General features: G+C 25.2%; 1 protein-coding gene across 1 annotated transcript; it reads right to left on the bottom strand.

Moving 5' to 3' along the window:
* Positions 1-450: 450 nt before the first annotated feature.
* LOC129976600 (tropomodulin-like) lies at positions 451-24207 on the bottom strand. Its single transcript, XM_056090242.1, has 10 exons — positions 24101-24207; positions 19539-19681; positions 17621-17780; positions 16449-16577; positions 14404-14493; positions 9664-9794; positions 5741-5848; positions 4914-5057; positions 3490-3637; positions 451-1403 (listed from the first exon to the last, which is right to left on the bottom strand). The coding sequence occupies exons 2-10, from the start codon at positions 19665-19667 to the stop codon at positions 1372-1374; spliced, it is 1071 nt and encodes a 356-aa protein (XP_055946217.1). The 5' UTR covers positions 19668-19681; positions 24101-24207; the 3' UTR covers positions 451-1371.
* Positions 24208-24345: the final 138 nt, after the last annotated feature.

The raw sequence follows: 24345 nt of genomic DNA, 5'->3' as shown, positions 1-24345 counted from the left end.
AATGCACTGACGAAAAAAAAAAAAAAAAAGACACTTTTTTTATAAGCCTTTTTATTATAGTATAATTGAAAAATTACAAACAGCTGTTACATAGAAAGATGATGAGAAATAAAATACACATTTATTTAAAATGATTACATTGATAAATTGGCAGTGTAAAGCATAAGCAAGCAATATATTTTACTCGACAAAGATATAGTTGATTTAGAGCAGTTTAACATTTTGGATAGCAGAATAAATTTAAAAATACAGAAATATATTGCTTCATTATATATATATCAGTCATTTTTACTTCAAACATATTTTATTTATTTCATTTCATATTTTATAAAGTTTTCAAATAATGCAAATTAAAAATTGTAATTGTTTCAAAAAAATTGTATTTAATAATTTTAAAGATTTAAAACTTTAACACAAATTAAGATTTTAAAATAATAATTACAAATTTTCTATATTTAAATATTAAATACCCAAAATCTTAGAAAAAATTATGTTGCAATATTTTTTTAAATATTCTTGAGGACATTATGCTAGATTTTAAAATGTCATGCAATAAAATAAAATGCATACATGTTCATAATATCACCGGTAGAAACACAAACAGCAAAGCATCTGTTTGAAGCATATAATTTCAAAAAGCAACCCATCAAATGAATGTTTACAAACATGAATAATCTTTACAAATAATTCAAAAGAAATTCTATAAGTAACTCAAGGCTTTGCTAGCCAGTTAAAAAAAATATATATATTAAATCAAGATTTACAATAATATTTATTTTAAGTATTACTTTTAACTAAGAATTTTATACTTAAAAATACCACAAAACTATAACGAGAAAAAAAAAAATCTGTTTTTTAATTTTCAAAATATTTCAGATCTTTAAATGTACTAAAATATATATCAGAAAACAAAAGGAAATAATATAATCGCTTATATCAAACTATGTAAATGCAAAAAAGGATCAAATAGGTGAAACAAGCCATACTTATACTGATTATAAAAATTGAAATACAAAAAAAAAAAGGGGGGGGGAGGCATACTACATTTTAAACAAAAAAAAACATGAATTTTTTAAACTTTCAAAGATAAGATACTCATGGTCAAAGAGTTTTAAATGACTCTCAGACAAGACATGTAACACAACATCAAAAAAAAAAAAAAAAAAAAAAAAAAAAAGTCACAAACTTGAAAACTTAAAACACCAATTTCTATCATTGCAAAAATATATCTTACAATACTAAAATACTCCATTTGAAACAATAATACAGAAGGGATACATAACACAACACAAAGCACACAAGTCAGTTCATAGTTCTTTTCTAATACTATGGCTTAGAGATAGAGACATGTTTTCCCTTCAGATAAAGTATTCAAGGCTCACAACCGATACGTCTCAGACGAACTGAAAAAAATAAATAAATAAAACATAGTAATTTAATACATTTGAAATGTTTCAAGTTTTGAAATTAAATTGTAGTTGTCACAAATGCAACTAACTTATTACAATAAGATATTTAGATGGTCTAAAGCAAATAATTCTAAATGATTTGAATCTTAATTTATTTATTCTTTTTGTATTTCAAGTTCTAGTAAAGTTAATTATCTCAAAGCATGCCTTATTTATTGTGTGTAGCAGTGCTATTAAAAAATTTAATTTATTATGTTTAAGTTTTAAAACAACAGTAACTAACTGATACTCAAATATTTCCACAATTAAAAAATGAAATAATTTTAGCATTATTATTTCTACTAAATAATAAGATTGCAGAAATTTTAAATCATTTTACTCATTTGTCATTAAGTTACCTCTTATAAAGTTTAATTTGATCTTATTTCATTTACTTTTAAACATTTAAAATTTATCAACTTATACAAATAATAAATAAATAAAATTAAAATCCATTTTTAGTGGAATATGAAAAGTGCTCAGAATGGGCCACAAATATTTAAATTATATCGTGCAATCGATATTCTAATTTTAATTAAAAATAAATTTGTTGATGACAGAATTTTATATTAAGTATTTTTCACAATGAACATATATGTATATTTAATATCTACATCATTTTGGTAATGCATGAAATAAAATAAATTTTGAATTTCTTGCTAATTATTAAAACAAAGTTATTGCAATAGCTAATTTTATATGTGATAATTATATTCATTATAAAATGAGCATTAAAAGTTTGCTCATAAACACAGAAAGATAGTTTTGTAGCAATTCATTAAGTGTTTATTTCTTTAATATGTAAATATTTTTAACCCTATCAACTTGCAAAAAATTGTTAGAACAATAGGGTGGGAAAAAAATACAGTACAATAAGCATCAATTTATTATTCAAGTTTTTATCAATAAAGATGGTCCAAACTCATGTTACCCAAAAATATTGGTTTATGGCAGAGTTGCATATGATTGATTTGAAGATGCTGTGTCAATACACTATGTTTTTACATAAGTATTATATTAAGGTCACACAGTTGGTAGTTACTCTTATCTGCTTTTTATAGCATTCATACATTTACAATAAATAATTATGTGGATGCCACAATATAAATATCTGTATATACTTTTGATAGGCAAAAGTAATTAAAATCAAAGGCATATCAAGCACTTTATACAAGATTAGCAACATAGAATTCCCATACAAGATTTGGATGAGAATTATGTCTCAGTCAAATTTATAAGAATAAAATAGAGGAATAATTATAAGAATGAAATAGAGGATTTGATTTCGTATAGAATGATATAAATTTAACCATCTAGGCAACAAATTAGTTTGATCTTATAGTTTTAAGATTTAAAAAAATCAAGACTTTAATATGGATAAACTGCATTTCTGCATTTAGACAAATCTCTGTAAATCTTAAGAATGTTTTATTCATTTCATCTCAAGAAAATATTAAGATAAAGATAATTATCTATGTTTTCTATTCATGCAAGAAAGGAAAACATCTACTGCTAAAAAGGTTAATTACATTTCGGATATTTTCACAGTAACTAACAGCAAATGCATAGGATTCCAAATTAATACATGAAAACTATTAACATGGGAAATTAAAATATTTACAACCAATGATGATGAAATTGACAATACGCGAGAAATCTATGTAATGCATCAATATATCCTATTAAACAGTCTTAAATATTAATATATGAAAAATAGTTGATATATTTTTTAAATATTACATTTTATACACCAGTAATCAAAATACTGGGTAATCTAATATTTTTAATATTCAATGTCATTTTCTCAGATTTCTATTTATAATCATGGAATGCATAGAAATAAGTATGGCTTTATTAATTGGCAATATGGTCTAGGTTTAGTTTCTAAACACTGTGAAATTGATCCAAATTTTAGACAAAAATTAACTTCTTTTAAATTATCAATATATAAGAAAACAAATATGCTATATAAATTATAAAAAGTTGTATCATTTGATATAAAAGGTATGCATAATAATCAATAAAATTCTGTGGCACTTACTTCTATCATTATTTTTCTGTAAGTGTTCTGTAATCCTAACTCTAGCATCTGGAACATCAAAACACAAACCTAACCTTAGTAAAGTCTTGTTTTCTTCAACCAGCTTTGTTATTTCCATTTCTATTTTATTGCCAAGAATAGAAGGGCTCTGAAAAATAAAAACATACAATAATGCAATTTATCAGATCCAGAAATCAAATTTACCCTAGGATGCTCAAAATCATTTTATTTAATTCCAATAAGAAAAGATAATGAAGGGAGCAGGGTTACAGCCTTTCCAGTATTTACATCAATAATTAAAATATCTAAGGCAAAACGTTTGAACTATTGAAACCTCGGAAAAAGCTCAGGATTCAATATGGTAAAATGAATTTTGGTAAATAAGAATTTGGATTAAATAATTGGTTAAATTACGCTATGCACATTTTTTGATGGTTATGAAACTGCATTACAATGTGAAACCTCTCAAGCCAAGGAAGGAAACTACCAGGTTATATTATAGTTATATTATAAATAACATGCAATTACCCGGGCCTGCTATTGGCTATTTCAGTGAATCCTTCAGCAATATCATACCAATGAATTTAAAAATTAACACACTGACAATCAACTACTATGTAATAAGCAATTTTGCCCAGAACATTGACCAACATTCATTTACATAATTTAAGCAAAGGGGTGCTAATTATGCAAAAACTTGTTGAGGTTTAATTTTTTTCCCCCTTGATTGTAAAGGTATATCCTTGTGATTTCACAAAATTTAAATTTTGTGATAATAAAATTTGTTTACAAATCAATACAATTGCATAAAGCAGCTAAGTAAAAGATTAATGTTCAGATTAATAAATTATTGTTGTGAATTAAAATGCAACCTCTAACAGGCTTCAGGACAGAAAACAATGAAAGAATTAAATTTTAAATGAAGTTGGTTTGAAATGAATTTTAAAAAAGTTTCTACTAATATTAAATAAAACATATAATTTAGCTGGTACTACAAAAGCAGGTCTTCATATTTAGAATCATTTGCAAACAAATTACTCTGAGAAACTCTTGATATAAAAGTGCAATTGTTATTTTTGAACCCATAACAGCTGTTAAATACTTTTTATATTGATGGTTTTGTAGACATCATCAACCTTCAAGACAAAACAATCTCATTAGCATGATTTTTAAAAAAATAAATAAGCACTGTTATTAAGCAGCAATTTTAGGTTAAAATCTCATAAAATTCATTTCACCAACATGCAGCACAATTATCATATTTGCAAAAAAGATTTTTTTTGTCAAAAATTTATGATAATTATTTAAGAAAGAAAAAACACAAATTAAAACGTATAACAATTTTTCATGAAATATTTCAAAATATATAAAACATGATTAGTTTACGAAAATTCTTTAAGAATGAAAAAAATATATATACATACTTGATTAGCAGCCCTGAATTCCAAAACAGTTTGATTTGTCAACAAAGCATCGATCAAGTCACGGATCATACTCCCAGTCAAATAATTAGACTCCACGTTCAAAGAGATTAAGGACTTATTTTGTTTCAATGCTTCAACTAAAACCTATATGAAAATTATCATTATATACTAAAGAAATAATTACAACTTTAAAACAGAACAAATAATATGTTACTAGAATTCTGCATTTACATATATATATATATATATTCATAAAAGTTTTGAAGTCTTTAAATAAATGTGCTCAAAAACTACAATTTCTTTGTTAGTCCTTTTAAAAACAATGAAAAAAATAAAATATTTAATCTATAATAATTAAAATGCATCCATTTTACATGATTGTATTATTATTTGCCAATTTTTTGAACTATCAATTTTTAGCTTTATCATGTCAGAGGCTATCACACAATCCAAATGATTCTATAAATATAAAAAAACAATTGTATCCCTTAAAAAAAATCAAATTAAACACTTCACATTTAAGTATTACCTATAAAACCATCCTAATTTTAACAAATACTTTTTTTAATTTATAATTAATAAATAATAATTTTTGCTGAAATATTTCTTTGAAGTTTCACAAAGAGAAAATCAAAATGAAATGAAAACTGATTCATATTTTGAGCTTTTATATCAACAATATGGCTTAATTTAATTGAATATAAAGTATTTATAGATTTATCAGGAAAATTCATAAATAGTACAGATTCAGAAATCCAAATATATAAATGAAACATTTCTATAAACTAAACACAAAATAAAATATTAAAGCTTCATTTGGTACCAACCTCAGCTGAAACATCATACAGATCTGTATTAGCCAAACTTAAGTATTCCAAATGTGTGTTGGTTTTCAATCCTTCAAAAAGTCTCTTCATTTTCTCTCTGGATATATTCTGAAAATTTGTATGAGTCAATAAAAACCTTTTTTTTTTAATTATTAATTTATGAAAAAATGGCATTTTTTTAAAAATAATTTTTAAAACTTTTGTTTTTTCTGATGCATTATTGCATATACTAAAATATTTTGGAATCAACTTTTCTCAAACTGATTACAAATATCACAAAAGAAATAAAATTTAAACTAAACAATTAAATTTTAAAAATATGATGCAAGTGAATTTGTCAAGATTCTATTACCATAGATTTTTACATAAATTTAAAATTCTTTCTAAAAATCGAAATTTAAATATAAAACTAGTTATTATTCACCAAGTCTAATCATAAAACTTGAATCATCTTTCTTTACTTGAGGCTTTCAAGTGAAAATTGCAAGTTTCATAGGAAATAAGTCATTTCTTTTTGGGTTTCTTGTTTCAAACATATAACCAATGAATGTTTATTAGAATAAATTACCACTGTTGTGTTATTGTTTTCATGCCTTTAGTGAGAATTTTACAATCAATTATCAGCCATAAAAAAAAAACAATATATCATCAAAATTGATGTGAAAAAAAATCTGGAAAATAAATACAATTCAAAGGAAAAATCTCTAATTTGCTATGCTTAATATTATACATATAACATTAAATAATATCTTCTTTTGTTCACACACAATATTTAGAAACACTTAGAGAATTGATGGATTACATGATCCCACTGTATAAACATAAATAAAAGATGATTTGGCTAAGTTTTTATCTCCTATGAATTCAATTAAATTCCAAGCATTATATTTAATATTATTAAAAGGAGAAAATAAATCTGTAAATGAGTGAATCATAGAAAATTTTAAGAGCCTTCAAGAAAAAGAAGAAATAATTTGCTCAAACTTCCAATTGACTCGCATAATTTTGTTTACAGAAAAGGTAAAACTTATGTATATAGGTATGAGTTTGTTACCAAATATAATTCTAGGCCACAAATCAGGTTATTGCATTTAATAATTTATCAGCAAAAAAATATTCAAGTTTGAAGACTATATTATAAAAACTAGCTGAAATTTTGTTATCATAAATTTATCTTTTATTAGTGAGAATTATTATTTGTTTGAGGAGATTCTCTGCATATTTAGTATAATTTGATTGTTAAGTTTGTCTTTTAAATACTCACAAAATTAAGAAAGCAATCTTTTTCAAGTTGTCCTGCACTATGATTTAAGTGGCATCATATTAACATTTGTAAATCAATTAAACTCAATTGCTTTTTTCACAATAGTTGTTCTATGAAGAACTGTTCTCTTATACTAAGTAAAATGAGCAAGGTTGATGGATTAGCAAGGATTGTGTGGCAAGTTTAAAATATTAAATTTTTATATAGGTTCCATAGTGTGAAAATGGCAATTAATAAAATGTTTTTCTTACTTCACCTATACATATAAAAATGCTTTTATCTATAAAATTTAAGAGTATGCTTAAGTTTAAAGAAACTTACCTAAAATTTCAACTAAGATGTTTATTTTAGAAATGCAAATTTGTTCAATATAGAAAAAGTGTCACATATAAATACTTATGTAGCAATACATAACCGAATCATGATAAGTTGGAAAAAAAATTGTTAAACACATATCGTTGTTCATTTTGATTATCGACAGTTGCACTTTTGACCTCATAAAATATGGAAGAGAAACTTGAGAAACTGAGCATTAGAGATACTGTATTACTATATTGTTATACAATATGATATCAAAGAATAAAATTATTTGTCCAAAATCATCACCATGACCCTAATCTTTCCTAAAAAATGAAGTCTTGGTAAAAAGGAAAATTTTAAAATGCTGATTAATCATGCTGCATTTAATCATAATACTGGCCTAACAGCAGAAGGATACAAATGTCATTTTCCCAATGTCCTTTCAAAAGATGTATTTACAGAACAATCCAGCAGTTGTAAGCGACAGAATTCTTACTTCTCTAGGGAAAATGAGGCTATATACAGAAAAAAAACTGACAATTTGATTAATTTATCAAGTGCCTTCATGCTACAATATGAAACATTAGTTTAAAATCTCAACATTAAAAAAAAAAAAAAAATGGCAGTACAAAGAATATTTTAACATAATAACTAGCATCAATATAGAATTTGTGAACTTCACGGACAACCATGATCAACGTCTACATTTTTGTAATTTGGGCTCCATTTCAGACAGAATCAAATCTTTCCCTCATGATGAAATGTTAATTCGGACAGACAGATGTCGCTTTAATCAAGATAAAAACAATTAAAAAACAAGCATTTTTTAAAACAAAGATTCTTTTTTCATAAAGAGGTTCAACATCAATAACAATTTTCTATTAAAATGCGGCATGGCATTTTAAGAAATATACTAATTTGTACAACATACTAATTTTAATTTTCAGGAGAAGTATGCTAAATGGTGATCACTATACACAGTCAATTTTGAATTGTAAACATACTTTTGTGCAAAATATGCTTCCTGTAAATGTCCCAGAATTTTACCAACACATTTAAAAAGTCTGACTTGATGTCACAAGAGATGATTTGGATTGCATGTACACAAATATTGTTAGAACATAACTTCACATAAAAATGTTCATTTTGAACAAGTTTAGGAAATATTTTAATTGAAGGTATTATTTAAGCCTTTTGTTAAAAGTTAATAAATGCATTATTACTTCCCAATCCATCCTTTAATAACGTATAACAATATATGATTTATTTCTACAGCCAAAGATTTGCTGAAGCACCATTCTGAAGTATAAAAAGCGATCTAAGTCAATAAATATTTCTTTTAATATCTGCCCATTTTGCGGAGAGAAGCATGGAAGTTTATGTACTTATAAATGAGTGTAAGAGAAATACTTTACCAACTGTTTATTTTTTCACTGTGAGGACAGTAGAGAAATTTAATTTTTGTATAACCATAGTTTATTATCAGGCTCTACATAATTCAAAATACTTTATATGAAACTCTACAATTGAAGGTATGCCTAATAGCATTAATTAAAGACTTAAATGCTTGCTGCATGTTTTAGGGCACATTGTATAATTATATATTATTAACAGAAAGTTATCTTTTTAAAAACACGCCATAGTTTTTTTATTATATAAAGAAATATATGTAAATAATAAATTATTTCTCTGCTTAATCTTTAATCAGGATTTTAAAATGTGGTATACATTTTTTTTTTTTTTTTGTCATGAAGCAAATTGGCTTATAAAAAAATTTCATAAATAGCTATATAAAACAAATGAACATGTTTTGCATACAGAAAGTCCCAATAAAAATTCTAAAAATAAATGATCCATAAGCTTCCTTGATAGTTTATTAAATTAGTTTCACACACACACATATATTTTTTTCTATAATATAATAGAATAGTTAGAATGTTATTTAAGATGCAACCACATATGTGCTCAATGCAATAAAAATTACTGACAAAAATTAATGTAAAATATAGTTTCAATAAGACTTTTTCAAAAACTTGTTTCATTCTTTTATATTATATATATATATATATATATATATATAACCTTAATTTGATGAGTGAATCAAACTGAAGTTTGATTCATTGCAGGAAAAAAAAATAGAAAATCCACAGTCATAAATCTAATGTTTGAGAATACAAAGAAAATTTCAAAATTCTAATACATCAGTAAGTCAGAACCAATAAAAAAAAAGTTCTATTTTTATAAATACTAAACAAGTCCAATTAAAACTAAGCAATGTACAAGACAATTTTTTAAATCTAATTCAGTATTACTGACAGGTTAAACAAACAAAAAACCATCAGAGCTGAAAATTAAATACCCTAATATTATTCCAGTTCAGCTTCTTCAGAGAAGGATCATTATTGCAAACTTGTTCAAGAGTTTTGTCCACATCTGTATCATTATCAGGTTCTAATGGCAAAACTTTTGGCTTTGTAGCATGTACAATACCTTAAAAATGAAATGAAATATGTATTAATAAGGTAGAACTCATTGAAATTCATGAACTTGAGGTCTTCAATCCCCAAAAATAATTTTAACAAATTCCTGCTTTTGGTAATCAACCGCATTGTCTATTAAATAAACAGAATTTAGTTAATGTAAAACTTTCAATAAGCTATAAACATTGATTTCTGCAATAGGCCATTTTGAATCAGCTATACTTACAATGTGGCATAACAAATTGGTGAAATTAATCCAGTTATTGAGACAGGAGCCCACTATTTTATGCTACTGCTCATTAAGTGGTGAGCAATAGAAAAATTGCAAATATTGATGACCTTCCAATATATTTTTCATATGAAATAAAAATTTGTAAATGTTTACAATGGGTATGACTAAAGGACTGCCAAAGTTTTTTTTTTTTTTCCCAAATAGAGTATTAAAAAAACCAAAGAAACAGAGATTTCTATAGAAAATGAAGAGTGGTGGAAAGTAGGCAACTACTGGCGATCTACAGGATTGGCACTCAAATATGGAAAATAAAAAATATATAAACTCTCTGTGCTTCCCTTGTACATATATGTAAAATATAAGAAAGTGCGAGAATAGCAACCATGTCCTAGTTATAATGGGATAAAAATATTTTATAGATTTATTGAGTAAAAAAATGAAAGGAAAGGAAATAACAATTGAACATTACTTGAAATAATAGTATATTAAAAGAATGATTATATTTACATAAGGGAAAAAATACAATTTCTCCTTATTTATTATAGAAGTTGGCATGACAAAATTATTATATTAAGGAAGAGTGAAGAAATAGATCACCACTCATACTCTTTAATTGTAAGTTACAAAAAATTAAGGACTCGGATGAAATAAAACATAAAGTAACCTTTTTGCTATCAGAATTCAAACAATTTAATGATTACTTAATAACAAAAATTATAAAGCAAAATTAATATTTTTATTATTTTTTGCCAATTGATATATTTTGGCATTAATTTCTGCAGATTTTTTAATTGTCAGCTTCATTTTTTTTTTCTTTTGCAATTTATGTTTGTTGGACTCCTTTTCTTTTTCTTGAACATTTTTTCTGCTTTAAGCTTCATAATACCTTGCATGTGCCAATTTAGCATACTGAAGCAAATCTTTTGAGATCAGAACATTTATTATACTTCTATAAAAGTTTATGACATCATCCACAGTTATTATACCAACTAAAGAATTCTTCTGGATTTTCAACAAGCATATCCTTGTTGATAATAAATTCACCTTCCACAGATGCATTGCCATGTGACAAGAATACAAGAATTATTTTTACCAAATATCAGGAAATTCTTTTGACTTCTTAATATTAGAATAGAAATAATCCAAATGAATTTTTTTCCTTTAATTAATCAAGATGTTCTTCACATTCACTTCTAGTTTATTTCTGCAAAATTTAAAATTGAAACTTTGTACATTCTCAACATGCCGTGGAAATTTGAGCTTTGGAACAAAGTTGAAGCAAATGAACTATAGTAATGCATTGTTCATTATTAAATATGAATTTAAACAAGATTCAACTTTTGAAATAAAATTTTTCTGAGTTCAAATATTTTTATAGTATTTTTCACAAATATAAAAAACTGCTAAAAATGCTCCTTCCCCCCCAGCTTTAGTAATACCACTAATATTCAAGTAGATGCAGTCATTATTCCAGTATGGTATTTTTTTCTGATTTATTCATTATTGGTATAAGCTGTCTAATGTTTTCACCTCTTCGATTATGCTTCTTTGGACTATATTTTTCATTAACAATTTAACAAAATTGAAAATATTTTTATATAAGAAAGGTACTATTGGTTCAGATGCTTTAATTTTTTTTAAGAAATGACTGAAGAATATTAACAGTACAAGGAGATAATTTTAGTAAGAATCAATTTATTCTGACAAGCATTTGTAATTTATCACTTGTGGCAAATCCAAGAAGTTATTTTTTTTTAATCGAAACCAATGCATTTCTTCATGCTCTCAAAAACTTTTGAAAATCACTGATATTTTCTACCCAGTGGAAAGAGCAAACCTTCAGTGAAAGTTCAAAAGAATCAATAACTTCAAGGAAATCAGCATGTTTGGCTGGACTATCTTTAAATATTCTATACATCATTCTTGGAATGACATATATTTTCCAGTAGATTTATTTCATATATTTCAGTAGATTTATGTTCATATTGAAATGCTAAATGGAATAAGTGTAGTCCACAAACATACCTAGATCTAAAATTTTACAGTAATTTTTATACAGAATTTTTTTTGACACATTTTATAAAAATTTAAAAATTTTATTTGGTCCATCCATACTAGTGTGTAAAATTAATTATAGATCCAAACTCGACATAACTTCAAGATTCTGAAACTATTCTTGAGCAATGGCTGAAAATAAAATAAAAATGGCAATTTAAAAATACTGAATTTCAATAGCTTGACTGAATTCACCAAGAATTCTTGGTTGTTTCAAAATCAATATTTTACAATAAAATCCATTTGATATTTTTGAGATATTTGGGTTCAAAGTTTTATCAAAGCATATTACAAATTTTTAATTGTTTAAAGATTTCTTAAGAGTATTAAAAAAAATAGAGCTAATCCGCAAGAAATAATGCATGACATTTTTGTACCACCTAATATACATATTTTTGACCAATTCACTATTGGTGAACATATATTGGAAATATTTGCACATATCATTGAAGGCATTAAAGGATGAATGTGATGCAGCAAATTTTAATGCTCATAAAAGTTCAGCTTTAAAAAATTATTCTTGAACTAAAAAATTCAAACTGTTTTATTTTCTTGCACCAAATTTTATGTTTTCAGATTTGATGTGTGATCTTCTCCTGTATTCTATTTAGACACTATGTAAAATATCACTTTTTTGAACTGGCATGAGTCTTGGTTTTCCTTATTTTTTAGATAATTTTTAAAATCCTTGTATTTTCCTAGTGCCATGGCAACCCTGATATAGAAGTCATACATTTACAAATAAAATAAAAATTATCCAACTCAAAGCAGTAAATATGGCTAGGAATATGTTTTGATTGTAACAATTACTTTAAATAAAGTTGTTTACAATATAAGGAATCTAATTTTGCAATTTAGCACAAAAACATATAATAAAAGTAAGTAAGCTCCATCTACTCTAATTAAAATGTATTTTCAGAAAAATATACAAGAAGTTTACATACTCAATTGTAAAGTCAAATTTACAGTCCTGATGAATATCAGCTTTATTTACACATTTCTTAAGCAGAGATTTCAACCAACAAAACAATTAGATTCAAAATAAATTTTTATATTTCTGCAATCCTCTTACTGTGAATTAGTCTGCAGACATTAATAAAAGTTCATACAAAGCTCATTACATTCCAAATGAACTAAAAATTGAAACAGGCAGCTAATTACACCATTAAAGGAGTAGAGAAAAATACAAGAGATACTGAATAGAGAAAAATACAAGAATTAATAATATTCAACTGGTAAAAAGTTAAAAATTCCATGAGAAGAAAAATAAAAATTTTAATAAAAACAAAAATAAAAACTAATTAAAATTATAACACTAAGAAATAAATTTTTATACAAAACAATTATTTAAATAAGAAAAAAGTTGATTATTTATGCTATTAAAAGGATATACTATAGAAAAAAATTAGTGCATGCCTTGAAAATAAATGAAAAATTATGAAAGCCACTAATATACGATTATTACAAATTAGCAGGCAACTACAGAAAATTCTTTGAGAACTATATATTCAACAAATCAATGATTTAAGAATTCATCAGTTGTAAACAGCATACTTCATGATTATCAATTAATGCTTTTATAATAATTGATAATATAATATGGAAATCAGTTTTGCATTACACTAATAGTAAATTCTAAATAAACAAAGTTTATAATTTCCCATAAGCAAAATATTTTTTTAATACATATTAGTTATATTTCAAATATTTCAATTTTTTAAACATAAGTTTATTTCAATACAAAAAATTTCACACAGTACAGCATTAATTAATTAATTGTTTTGTTTTCTCTATTAAAAAATCAGAAAACACCTTGAGTTAAAGGGATAATGTTATAGTTTTGATTTAACTGAAAGAAGTTCACCAAATACTTTAATAATTAATTTCTGTATTGAATTTTAACAACTGTAGATGGCTTGTATTTTATTTAATAAATTTAAAAATATGGTAAATATATGCATATACAATGCATAACCAAATCAGAATTATAATATTTAACTACTCTGGGAAATGTAAGGATTTTTTTTTCTTTAATTAAAAATGGTTTAAAATTCAAAAATTAAATACATACTCTTCATTATGAAAAAAAATGAAGTAAAAAAAAAAAAAAGATTATTAACAAAGATATTCAACCAAGGCATTAAAACTTAAATGTTGTCAAATACAAATAGAACTAGATAATGCTAAACTTAAAAAAATAAAATAAAAATTTAAACAAACTATTTTTTAAACACAAATAAAGCTGAAAATTTTATAAAAAAAATTGTTTGTAAAAGGCTAAAATTAAAAATATGGAGTTATTTTAATATTATAAAGTGATAAAAAAACTTACTTTCAAATCTGTCTCCAATCTTTTGACCTTTGTTCAAAATAGAAGCATGAAACTGATCTTGATTAAGCATGCTATGCAGACCAAGAATAGCTTAAAAAAAACAAAAATTAAAACTTTTTAAAATATAACACTCAATTCATACAGTACAATTAATACTATTAAAGTGCAAATTCTGTTATTTCATAAAATATCTTTAATCCTTAAAATTCTATGAAAAGATTGATGAAATTAGTTTCTATGAGTAATAAACTAGTAATTCCCAGCTCATCAAATGTTAGATGAAATAATTATTCCCTAAACCCATTAATGAGCGATCATAAAACAATTCTTCACAAACAGGCAAAGAACTATGAAATGGACAAACTTAATAGAGAAAATTAATGCTAACATACAATATATAAAACAGCTGGGGTTAATTCAGGTTCAGGTTTGGAATATTCTTACCATTTTTCAAAAGAAGTGTTAAGACATCAAAGAACAGTAGTTAGACTAACCACTTTCAGTCCCTAGCTGTTTGCTCATCATCTATATATACAGTCCCCAACAAAAACCACATGACCAACTTTTATTTCACATGAAAGCTAATGCCATCTGGATAAACTCAAATTAAAGTAAATTCAACCACTGTTCATTTTAGAACAAACTCCCAAAACTATTACTTCACTACAAATTCTGAGGGGGAAAATCTAGGTACAGCTTCCTAGTCAAAAATGTTAAAAACTGACTACACTGTTACTACTTATATGACCAATGAAAGTTGTTAGTATTAATAAAATTAATTTAGTCACATGAATCAACTTTGGTAAGATATTATTGTAATTGAACATTTGTCTTAAGATAAGTAAAATCAAACAAAAGTATCATTATAAATTTTATTTGAGTATCAATAACAATACTCTGATTAGAGAAATTTTCAAGTTGATAATTGACAAAGCTGTTAAAGTTGAGGTTTCTATAGAAGTTTTATTTCGCAATATCACCCAAATGGAGAATTTAATGCTCATTGATAACATATCTAGAAATTGTAAGCAATAATATGAAACACAAATTTTAGAAATTGGTATAACACTTATGGTAGGATAACTTTGACAAGGTTTCCTGCCTTAAAAAATGAAATGTTTTAATTTTTATTTCCTTCATAAACAGAGAGTGGTAAAAAATAGCCAACCATTGATAATGTATCTACGGATCATAATCTTGCATATAAAAGAAAATTGGACCAATAGGAAAAACTGGGTGACAATTTGTGGGGGGGGGGGAGAAAAGGGATGAGTCTCTGAATTACACAATTGTGAATAACATTATTTTGCTTTAGGAAGCTGTGAAGATGATCTTTTATTCTTATGTTAGAGATCACTATTTCCTAGATGGGGAAAAAAATAACTAAGAACTTAAAATCTCCCGCCTTTTCCCAGTTTTATGAAAATTTGTAAATTTTTCTACTTTTTCTGTCAATGTTTAATTTCCTGTGTTTACCGGTTTTACAAGTTCTCCCAGTGGCTTGGCAACCCAGATATATATATATATATATATGCGCGTGTGCTAAATCTGTATGTACTATAATAAAAATGAATGCCAAAATGTATGCATACTTGACCTTTATAGACAATTATTTTATATTTTTTTATTATTGTTATTTCTCGATTTTTATTATTAAAAAGTCACAGATGGTGAATTTAGCTATACAAACAAACTACTTCGGCGAAATGCAAGTACTATTTAGGGGCAGAACTTGTAATTGTGAACTATAATTACATAGGTGGCACAACTTCATCAAATCACACCAAAGAAAAAACATCTGACCCATAATGACCAATTTAATATCCACTTGCCCTATATATGACAGTTGTTTAATGGAAATAGATTTCAAACCTTGAAACTTCTAGCCCCAAAGACACTTTACAATTAGACCATTGCAGATGATGAGAGAAGTGTAATATAATACTTTATATGAAGTAATTTTAAAGTAAAGATATAAGGCATGAAAGTATTTCAGCAAAACTTGGTATGTCAGAGACTAATTTAAACCGAAACCAAACACTAACCAGCTAAATCTACTAGTTCAGCTTCTTCAGCAGTATCTAGAGCTTGTTCATATTCATCATCAAGATCCAATTCAATCTGCAAATCATCAGTTTTAGGTTTTGGCACTTCCTTTGGTTTCCATATTTTGCCTGCAAAATAACTTAAATCCATCAAAAATAGATATTTGAAAATGTTATTAAACTTAATACCAATGCATTTATACTCATAAGTTTTAGGTTTATGACTTCTTAAATATGAAACATAATATTTTCTATTAATAATAATCACCGTTACAAACAGAAAGAAGTAGACAGATAAGCTTTCCCTCCATTTTTTTTTTTTTTCCTTACATTCAATCATGATTAAATGAGTAATATTTTTGATTAGTTTAAAAGTACACTGCAATGATGATTAGTAAAAATGAAAAAACACACACACACACACAAATTCTATATCTTATTACACAGTACTTTTTACACATCTATATTTAGAGATTTTTATAATTTTAAGGTCATCCAATTTATATAATTCATAAATTATTATAAAATACATAATTCATAAATTATTATTAAATTCTTGCAGAATTTTTGAAGTAAAATTAAAAGAATGAAAACAACTATAAAATAATGTTCAGCAATGAAAACATTACTATGTAAGGTGACATTTAGTAAAATATTTTCTAGTCAACTCATTAAATATATAAAAATCCAAAAAACTATAAAACATAGAACATTTCAAAAAATATATATAAATATCCAGAATTACATTAAAAATGAAAGACAATCAAAGTTTCAAAATCCAATAAAAATGTAAGATCTTGTAAATTATTAGAAGTATTCAAAAATGATAATTATTATTATCCAGGCACTGTTATAGATTGCACAGAATATAGAATATCAAATGTTGCTAAGAATGTTAATTGGTTTTTTGGAGTTCATTCTATTTCAATAGGTGCTAATCTCAACTCATCTACTATAGTCTATACATATTTCAACTGAAAATTCATAATCATATTAATTTTAATGATAAACTGTTGATTAATTTAAACAATGGACTGGCAAATGATATTAGTTCATTCAAAGTACATGTACATTTTTAAGACTATGCATTTATAAAAATAAGACAACAAGCAGAATCCCCTCCCCCTCATCATCAGTAATAAAATATTAAGATAGAAAAAATTATAACTAACCTCGTTTCGTCCCAGGTTCATAAGGTTTTGCTTCAGGCCAATCAGCTTGTTCTCTTGCTGTTCTTTCTAAATAATCCAACAGCTTTTTTCTATTTAAAGGTCCAGTAGGAGCCTTCTTTGTTTGATCTTTACATCGTTGTGAAGGAGGAAGTAGTGAATCCTGGTGAAAATACAAACTTATGTAAATATGTTGATAAAGCAAATAGAATTGGTTAAAAAGAAACTATTAGTAAGGACAGCATAAGATAAATTATCTACAATCTTCATTCCTTAATACTGGGCTAAAAATTACTTGCTACATGATGTTATATAAATAAAGGTATATAATCACATAAAAAATTCAAAGAATTTCCATAATTTCAAAAAATATTTCATTAGAGTATTAATGCAGTGAGTTTATTTTGGTTAATTTGAAGTCAACACTGAAAACTGTAAAAAGAAAAAAGAAGAAAAAAAAACAGTTTTTGTGCTAACAGAAATCATAGGTGAAATTTTAGGCCATTCATTCACTCAACGATTTATTGTAGTATAACATATTTAATCACAAAAGTATTTTTTAAAAAATTCACTTTTAAAAATTTGTGTATTTGATGTAGTGTAATGTTTATTTTGAATTTTACTGTACAATTGTTGTATTCAAAGGATTGTATATTTATTCATATTGCTTATTTATTATACCAATTTCTAATGTCACTATAATAATAATTTTTTTATTAATATGGTGTTCAAATGTTCATTGTATATTAGTAAAATTGTTAAATATTAAAAATATATCTTTATTATAAATTTCAGTAAAAAAATTATTTCATCTGTCTTATTTACAAGTCACTTTTTTAGATAGATCAAATTTTCATAATGGAGCCACTAACTTAATATTAGACAAGATATGTTATGGCAAAAAGATATCAAAGGATATTATGATGGTTTCAAAGGATTTCTATGATGTTGAGTGATTAGCTTGTTATGCCAAGTCAAAATAGCAGCAAAAAGCAGAAATAAGAAAGTGGTACAAGCAGAACATTAACAGTTTTCTAGGCCTTTATAATCCTTTTTCCCAACAGAATTTGATTATCAGAATTAATTTATAGATTCCCTCTTTTTAGATTTATACAACTCTTAATTAAAATCAAAATTTTAAAATTGACAAACATTATGCTTTAAAACAAACTAAACGATTAAAACTTTCTTTTGTTAATTTTTAAATATAAAAGTTGTAAAATACCTACTGCAAAAAAAATCTGTACACTAAATAATATATAAATCTTTATTTAGCATCTACAAAATAAAGTTTATCAAATTAAAAAATAAAACTCATTCAATATTATATTAGAAAGAGCATTCGGAATGGGATAGTTCAATTTGGAAACTTTCATCATTCTAGAAAGGGGTGAAAAAAAGAAAAAGAAATCAAACATTGATCATAATTTAAAATAAAAATAAAAAATGCTTAAATAATACCATAAAAACTTAAATAACATTTATCTTAATCATTTATAATAAATACCAAGTATTAATCATAAATATTTAAATAATACCAAGTTTATAACAACTGTACCAATTTAATTATATGAATGATTAATAAATTAAAATTTGTAACATTAAAGATATAACATTGGTAAAAATTAATAGAAAAGTTTCAAAAGCTTTAAATAAATATTTTTCTAACATATTTTAAGGATAGTTAACAAGCATTTATATATATATAAAACAAAATTCAACCTTGACCAACAAATTATCATCATAAAAATCCACAAGTTTTTAAATTGGTACAATTATAAACTTGAAATGAAACTATACGACCATTTAATGATTTTTTTTAAGTATAAATAAAAAGTAAATAGATACATAATACTTCAACTAGTTTAAATGTACAAAAAAAAAGTTAAATAGCAGTGTTTTATCATAAAATGTGTCATACATCAGGATCTACTTCATTGCTGAGTTGTTCGAGTTCTTCAGCAGTAAGAGAAGCTAACAAATCATCAATATCCTTGTCATCCAGCTCTCTTACTTCTTTACTAATCAACCTTGTGGCTAAGAACGCCATTTTTATTTTCGTTCCTGAAATCCAAATTTGAAATATTTAGCACAGATATGTCCAAGGCAAAACAACTTAGGATCATCTAAAAATGGTCAAGCACATAAGTGGTGCTTAACAAAAACTTAAGAATCTGTCATTGGGCAAACAAAACATTCAGTTTCTTATAGGGAAAACAAACAAACAAAAAACTAGTGTTCTATGTTGTTGCTCTTCTAAATATGGTATCAAAATCCTATATAGCATTTTATTTTCAGTGATACTGAAAAGAAAAATAAAACTATTAATCTTTTCTCTTTTTTTTTTAGTCATTAGTATGAAAAAAAACGAGTATTATGCATTAAAGGAGAACTAAATTAGCTAATATGTTATAGGTTTTCTATACTTAAATATTGTTAAAGGTTCTTTTTAAATATTTAAATAAATGAAAAATAGAATTTTTTTCACAAGATAATAAATAAGATAGTTTAATAAGTATTACTTGTACAAATTGGTAGGTAATTGTTTTTCCCTTAACATATTTTCAAAAACGGACATCAACTTATAATCAAAGATAATTAGAATACATAAACATTATTCCTGATTTATTCTCCATTGCAATTTAAATGCATTATTCCTTTCACTTTTAATGCATATCAGTAAGAAGGAAAAAAAATTTACAAGATAAAAATATTTTCCCAATTTTTATTATTTTTATTTGTTTAACTGTAATTAAAAAACATATGGCTATCAAAAGGAGTCGGTTAATTTTTTAACAGAAGATACCACTTTCATTCATTTTAATACAAATTTGGAACATTTTGAGAATTTTCATTTTATGTCAAAAATAATACTGAAGAGTTCCTTATGTAAAATTTAAGTTTCAAATTAACAAATTTTTTTCTAGATGTGTAATTCAGTATCATTTTCAATGTTAATTTCCTTAATAAAAATCAAATCTCTATTAATACCAAAATTATTTTTTTCATTTTTATTTAACTGATTAAAGTTAACCAATATATTTATTTATCAGCTCTTTATAAGCTCATGAACTTTTAAAGATTTGATACAAAGCTCATAATGACAGCAGAATTTTGCAGCAGATGCTACAATCTACGAGCTCAATTTTTTAAAAAATTGACTTGCATTTAATATATTTTAAATATTGAATAAATTCTTCTTGTAAAATAAATAATCTATATATAAACTAATTAAAAGTTTAATAATTTCTTATAATCTTCAAAGAAAAGTATTTTTACAGAATACACTTTCTTCTTAAGCACTACAGCTTATTATAAGCCAAAGCTGTCTTAACAAATTTACCCCATTTGACCTTATCCAGGGCAGCAGTTCTTCATCAGTTCACTCCTATTCGTTTTCAGATCCATTTCAATACTATCCAGCTATTTGGCAAGTGCTTATCATAGTTGTTTACCTTCTATTCTTAATTTTTTTTTAATTTGAGAATGATTATACATAGATAGATATACAGATAGATAGATATAGACATACATAGATATATGGCTCAACCATCTGATTTTATTTTTTTGGCAATGTTAGGTTTTCTATATTTTTTTTTATAAATTTCATGATTATATGCAATTCTTCACACATCATTTTGTCATAATATCCTCAAGATCTCTTGGCATAAGAATGGAAAAAGAAATGTACAGACAACAGAAAATAAATATGAAAAACTTTTTTTCAATCTTTTGATATTTATTAGCAATATAATTATAGAATATTTTAAATTATAAAAAATACAGAATGTTCATAAAAAATTTGTATTGAAACTTTTTTATTAATATGTTTTTACATATAAAAAAACAATGGAACTAAAAGAGGTAAAAGAAAGGGCATTTACACAAATTTACCTATCTATGCTAAAATAAATGAGACGCTTTCTAATTCAGAACAACAAAAAATGAAATAAAAATATAGCATCTAAAATTCTATGCAATTTTCATTCAAAAATTTTATTTTAAAGAAACACAAAACATCTATTTTAGCTTGTTTTTCATTACAACTGGCAAGGGAGACTAGTACATTTATTCTCTTTTCAACAATTTTTCATACAACAATAAATATATTTTTGATCGGTATATAAACTATATGTTCTCTAGGAAATATAAAAAAAGTGAGTGAAACATCTTTTTTAGTTTTTATTTTTAAAGAATCCCTGAAAAACCCCTTTAAAGCAAGACAAAATTGCAAATAAGCGATTGAACAATAATAAAGACTGAAAATTCATAAAAATGTGTAAACCTTTAAAAAAATACCTAGGCCAGAAACATAACAATATCTGCAGAGTAACTGCTTTCAATAGAATTCTTTATAATTTATCATAAATAAATTTTTCCTTTTCTTATTGATTCACCAATCAGCAGTCAATGCATTATGTTTTGGATGAAAATAAAGTTAAAATAAGTATTTCAGATTGAAAGGAGAAATAACATGTCACTTTTTCTACAGAAATAATATGACAGAAAACTAATGTTGCATGATTCTTTAACATATATATATATATTCATTAACACTTAAAAATATTAAGATTAATTTGAAAGGGTAAAAATCATAACATATCAATATATGATTCAGTTGTATTGTATAAGTCATGCACAATCATATGCTGTTGCTATTATTCCTCTAACTCAATCAAGATAAACTAGTCAAGTTTATGAATGAAGAGTAAGATGTCAGTTTTTGATATTCAAAATAACTACATAACACCAAAGCTTCATTTGAGGTAGAGTTCTTAATTTAGTTCAAATGTATGATATGTTACCACCAAGAAAGAAAACTTTCAAAAAATAAAGCAAACAATTCTTACTAAAATACACATTACTTCAGCAGTTTTTGAAAAAAAAAACTAATTAAAAACATATCCAGCCGGCATCCTGGCATAGGGTAGCATGTCTTCCTCTTGATCTGGGCGTCCTCGGTTTGAGTCCCGGTTCAGACATGGTTGTTCATCGGTTCTATTTGCGAGATGTGTGAATGTGATGCACGAGTAGCAAAATCGTACTCTTGACCCTAGTTGGCGCTACTAAAACAAGAGAAACTCCCTCTAGGCTTAAAATTGCTGACCTCGAATCAGCAGACTTGTCCATGACAAGTACCATCAGAAACAACAACAAAAACATATCCTAAAGATAAAGCTTATCATCCGTTATTCTGCTGGAGTAGGCAACTAGTGGATTACTATTAGACTAATTGCAGTAAGCAATATTTATTTTCAATTCATAAAGTTAAGAATCCTCGACATCACAGAAAAAAAAAAATAGAAAATGCAACAGTAGCATATAATTTCTCTTTGCATACTTGATAAATTTAATTAAAAAAAAGAATGATTTTTATTTTTTAGAGAGTTAAAATTTTAAAAATAAAGTATTAAAAATTTTTTTAAGTATGCATTAAGAAATTACTACATGTTCATCAAATTATGAAAAGACAACACTTTTATGAAGACTGAAATAAATCTGTCACATATATTAAAGTTGTTATCTGTCACATATATTAGTTGAAACATATCAATTTCTATAAATCAAACTATTAAAAAAATTATAAGAACTTTTACAATTAAATTTTTTAATATCGAAGTCTTTTCAAAACTAAAAACTTGCAAGATTTTGTTGCAAGTTAAAAGAGAATACTAAAATACAATCACAGTTAATGGAAGCAAGACTTCTTAAATGCACATTAAAATTAAATATAACTGATCAGTTCTATTAGATCTTTTATTTAGATTATCCCCCCCCCCCCTTAATACAGGACATATAATTTTGTTCCTAATTTCAAATTTTCATTAGAATTTGAGTCACGAGTAAAACAAAATTTAAGAAACAAGACTCATTTCATTTTAATGTTATTACAGAACACTTAAGATCCTTTTTAGTAATAGATTAAATTCTTAATAGAAGCTTACATTCAAAACATTCGTTGCGAAATTTCTTGATAAGAAAATTAAGTTAAAGAGCTCGATATAAAAAAAATATATTGACAATGTAATTTAAAAACTTTAAAATAACGATTCTTTTCAATATAACTGAGACCATATATATAAAGAGAAACAATATAAATGACTATTAAAATCAATATTACAAAAATAAAATTTTTATATTTTGTAAAAACAGCGGCGCATGCAATTATAAATCATACACTATCAAATTAAATGTGGATATCCATTATGAATATGACAAAATTCTAATTAATCTTCCAAATATAGTAAAAAGACCCTTCAAAAGTTTTACTGTCAATAATTAACTGTTAGGTCTACGACCTGGAAATGAATTAGAAAACAGCGAATACTTATTCAATGAAATGCCCATATATAAACATGTTTCGAAATTTGACCGACTTACGAATAACTTATATATAACAATAAAAATTATATGATCGCACAGAAAATTTTATCTTTGAATGAAATACAATAAACGCATATATTTTTTATTAACAACCCTTACCTCGCCTAAGATTCCGAAAACCAAGCTATGATTAAAATAGCTCAAGACGAAAATAAATATTTGTGAATGCAAAACTTTGCAAGTTTTTCGGGAGGGGTTCCTTCAAAGATTAGTTGTTTTACTTCCGTTATTGATTATCTGTGTCAAGACCTGACAATACAGATATTATTGTTTTATGGTAAAATCATTTTTATATGAACCAAAAAATCATTTCATTTTAATAAAAAACGGAATAAAATTTATTT

The sequence above is a fragment of the Argiope bruennichi genome, chromosome 7 (genome assembly GCF_947563725.1).
Source record: "Argiope bruennichi chromosome 7, qqArgBrue1.1, whole genome shotgun sequence".
In the NCBI taxonomy this organism is placed as follows: Eukaryota; Metazoa; Arthropoda; class Arachnida; order Araneae; family Araneidae; genus Argiope; species Argiope bruennichi.
This window is presented reverse-complemented; position numbering and strand designations above follow the sequence as displayed.

Excerpts from the sequence above, each read along its gene's own strand:
- LOC129976600 (XM_056090242.1), bottom strand. The coding sequence starts at position 19,667 with ATGGCGTTCTTAGCCACAAGGTTGATTAGTAAAGAAGTAAGAGAGCTG. Across the intron at positions 16,578-17,620 it reads TGAACCTGGGACGAAACGAG|GCAAAATATGGAAACCAAAG; the intron begins GTTAGTTATAAT and ends GTTATTTTGCAG. Across the intron at positions 14,494-16,448 it reads TGAACTAGTAGATTTAGCTG|CTATTCTTGGTCTGCATAGC; the intron begins GTTAGTGTTTGG and ends GTTTTTTTTAAG.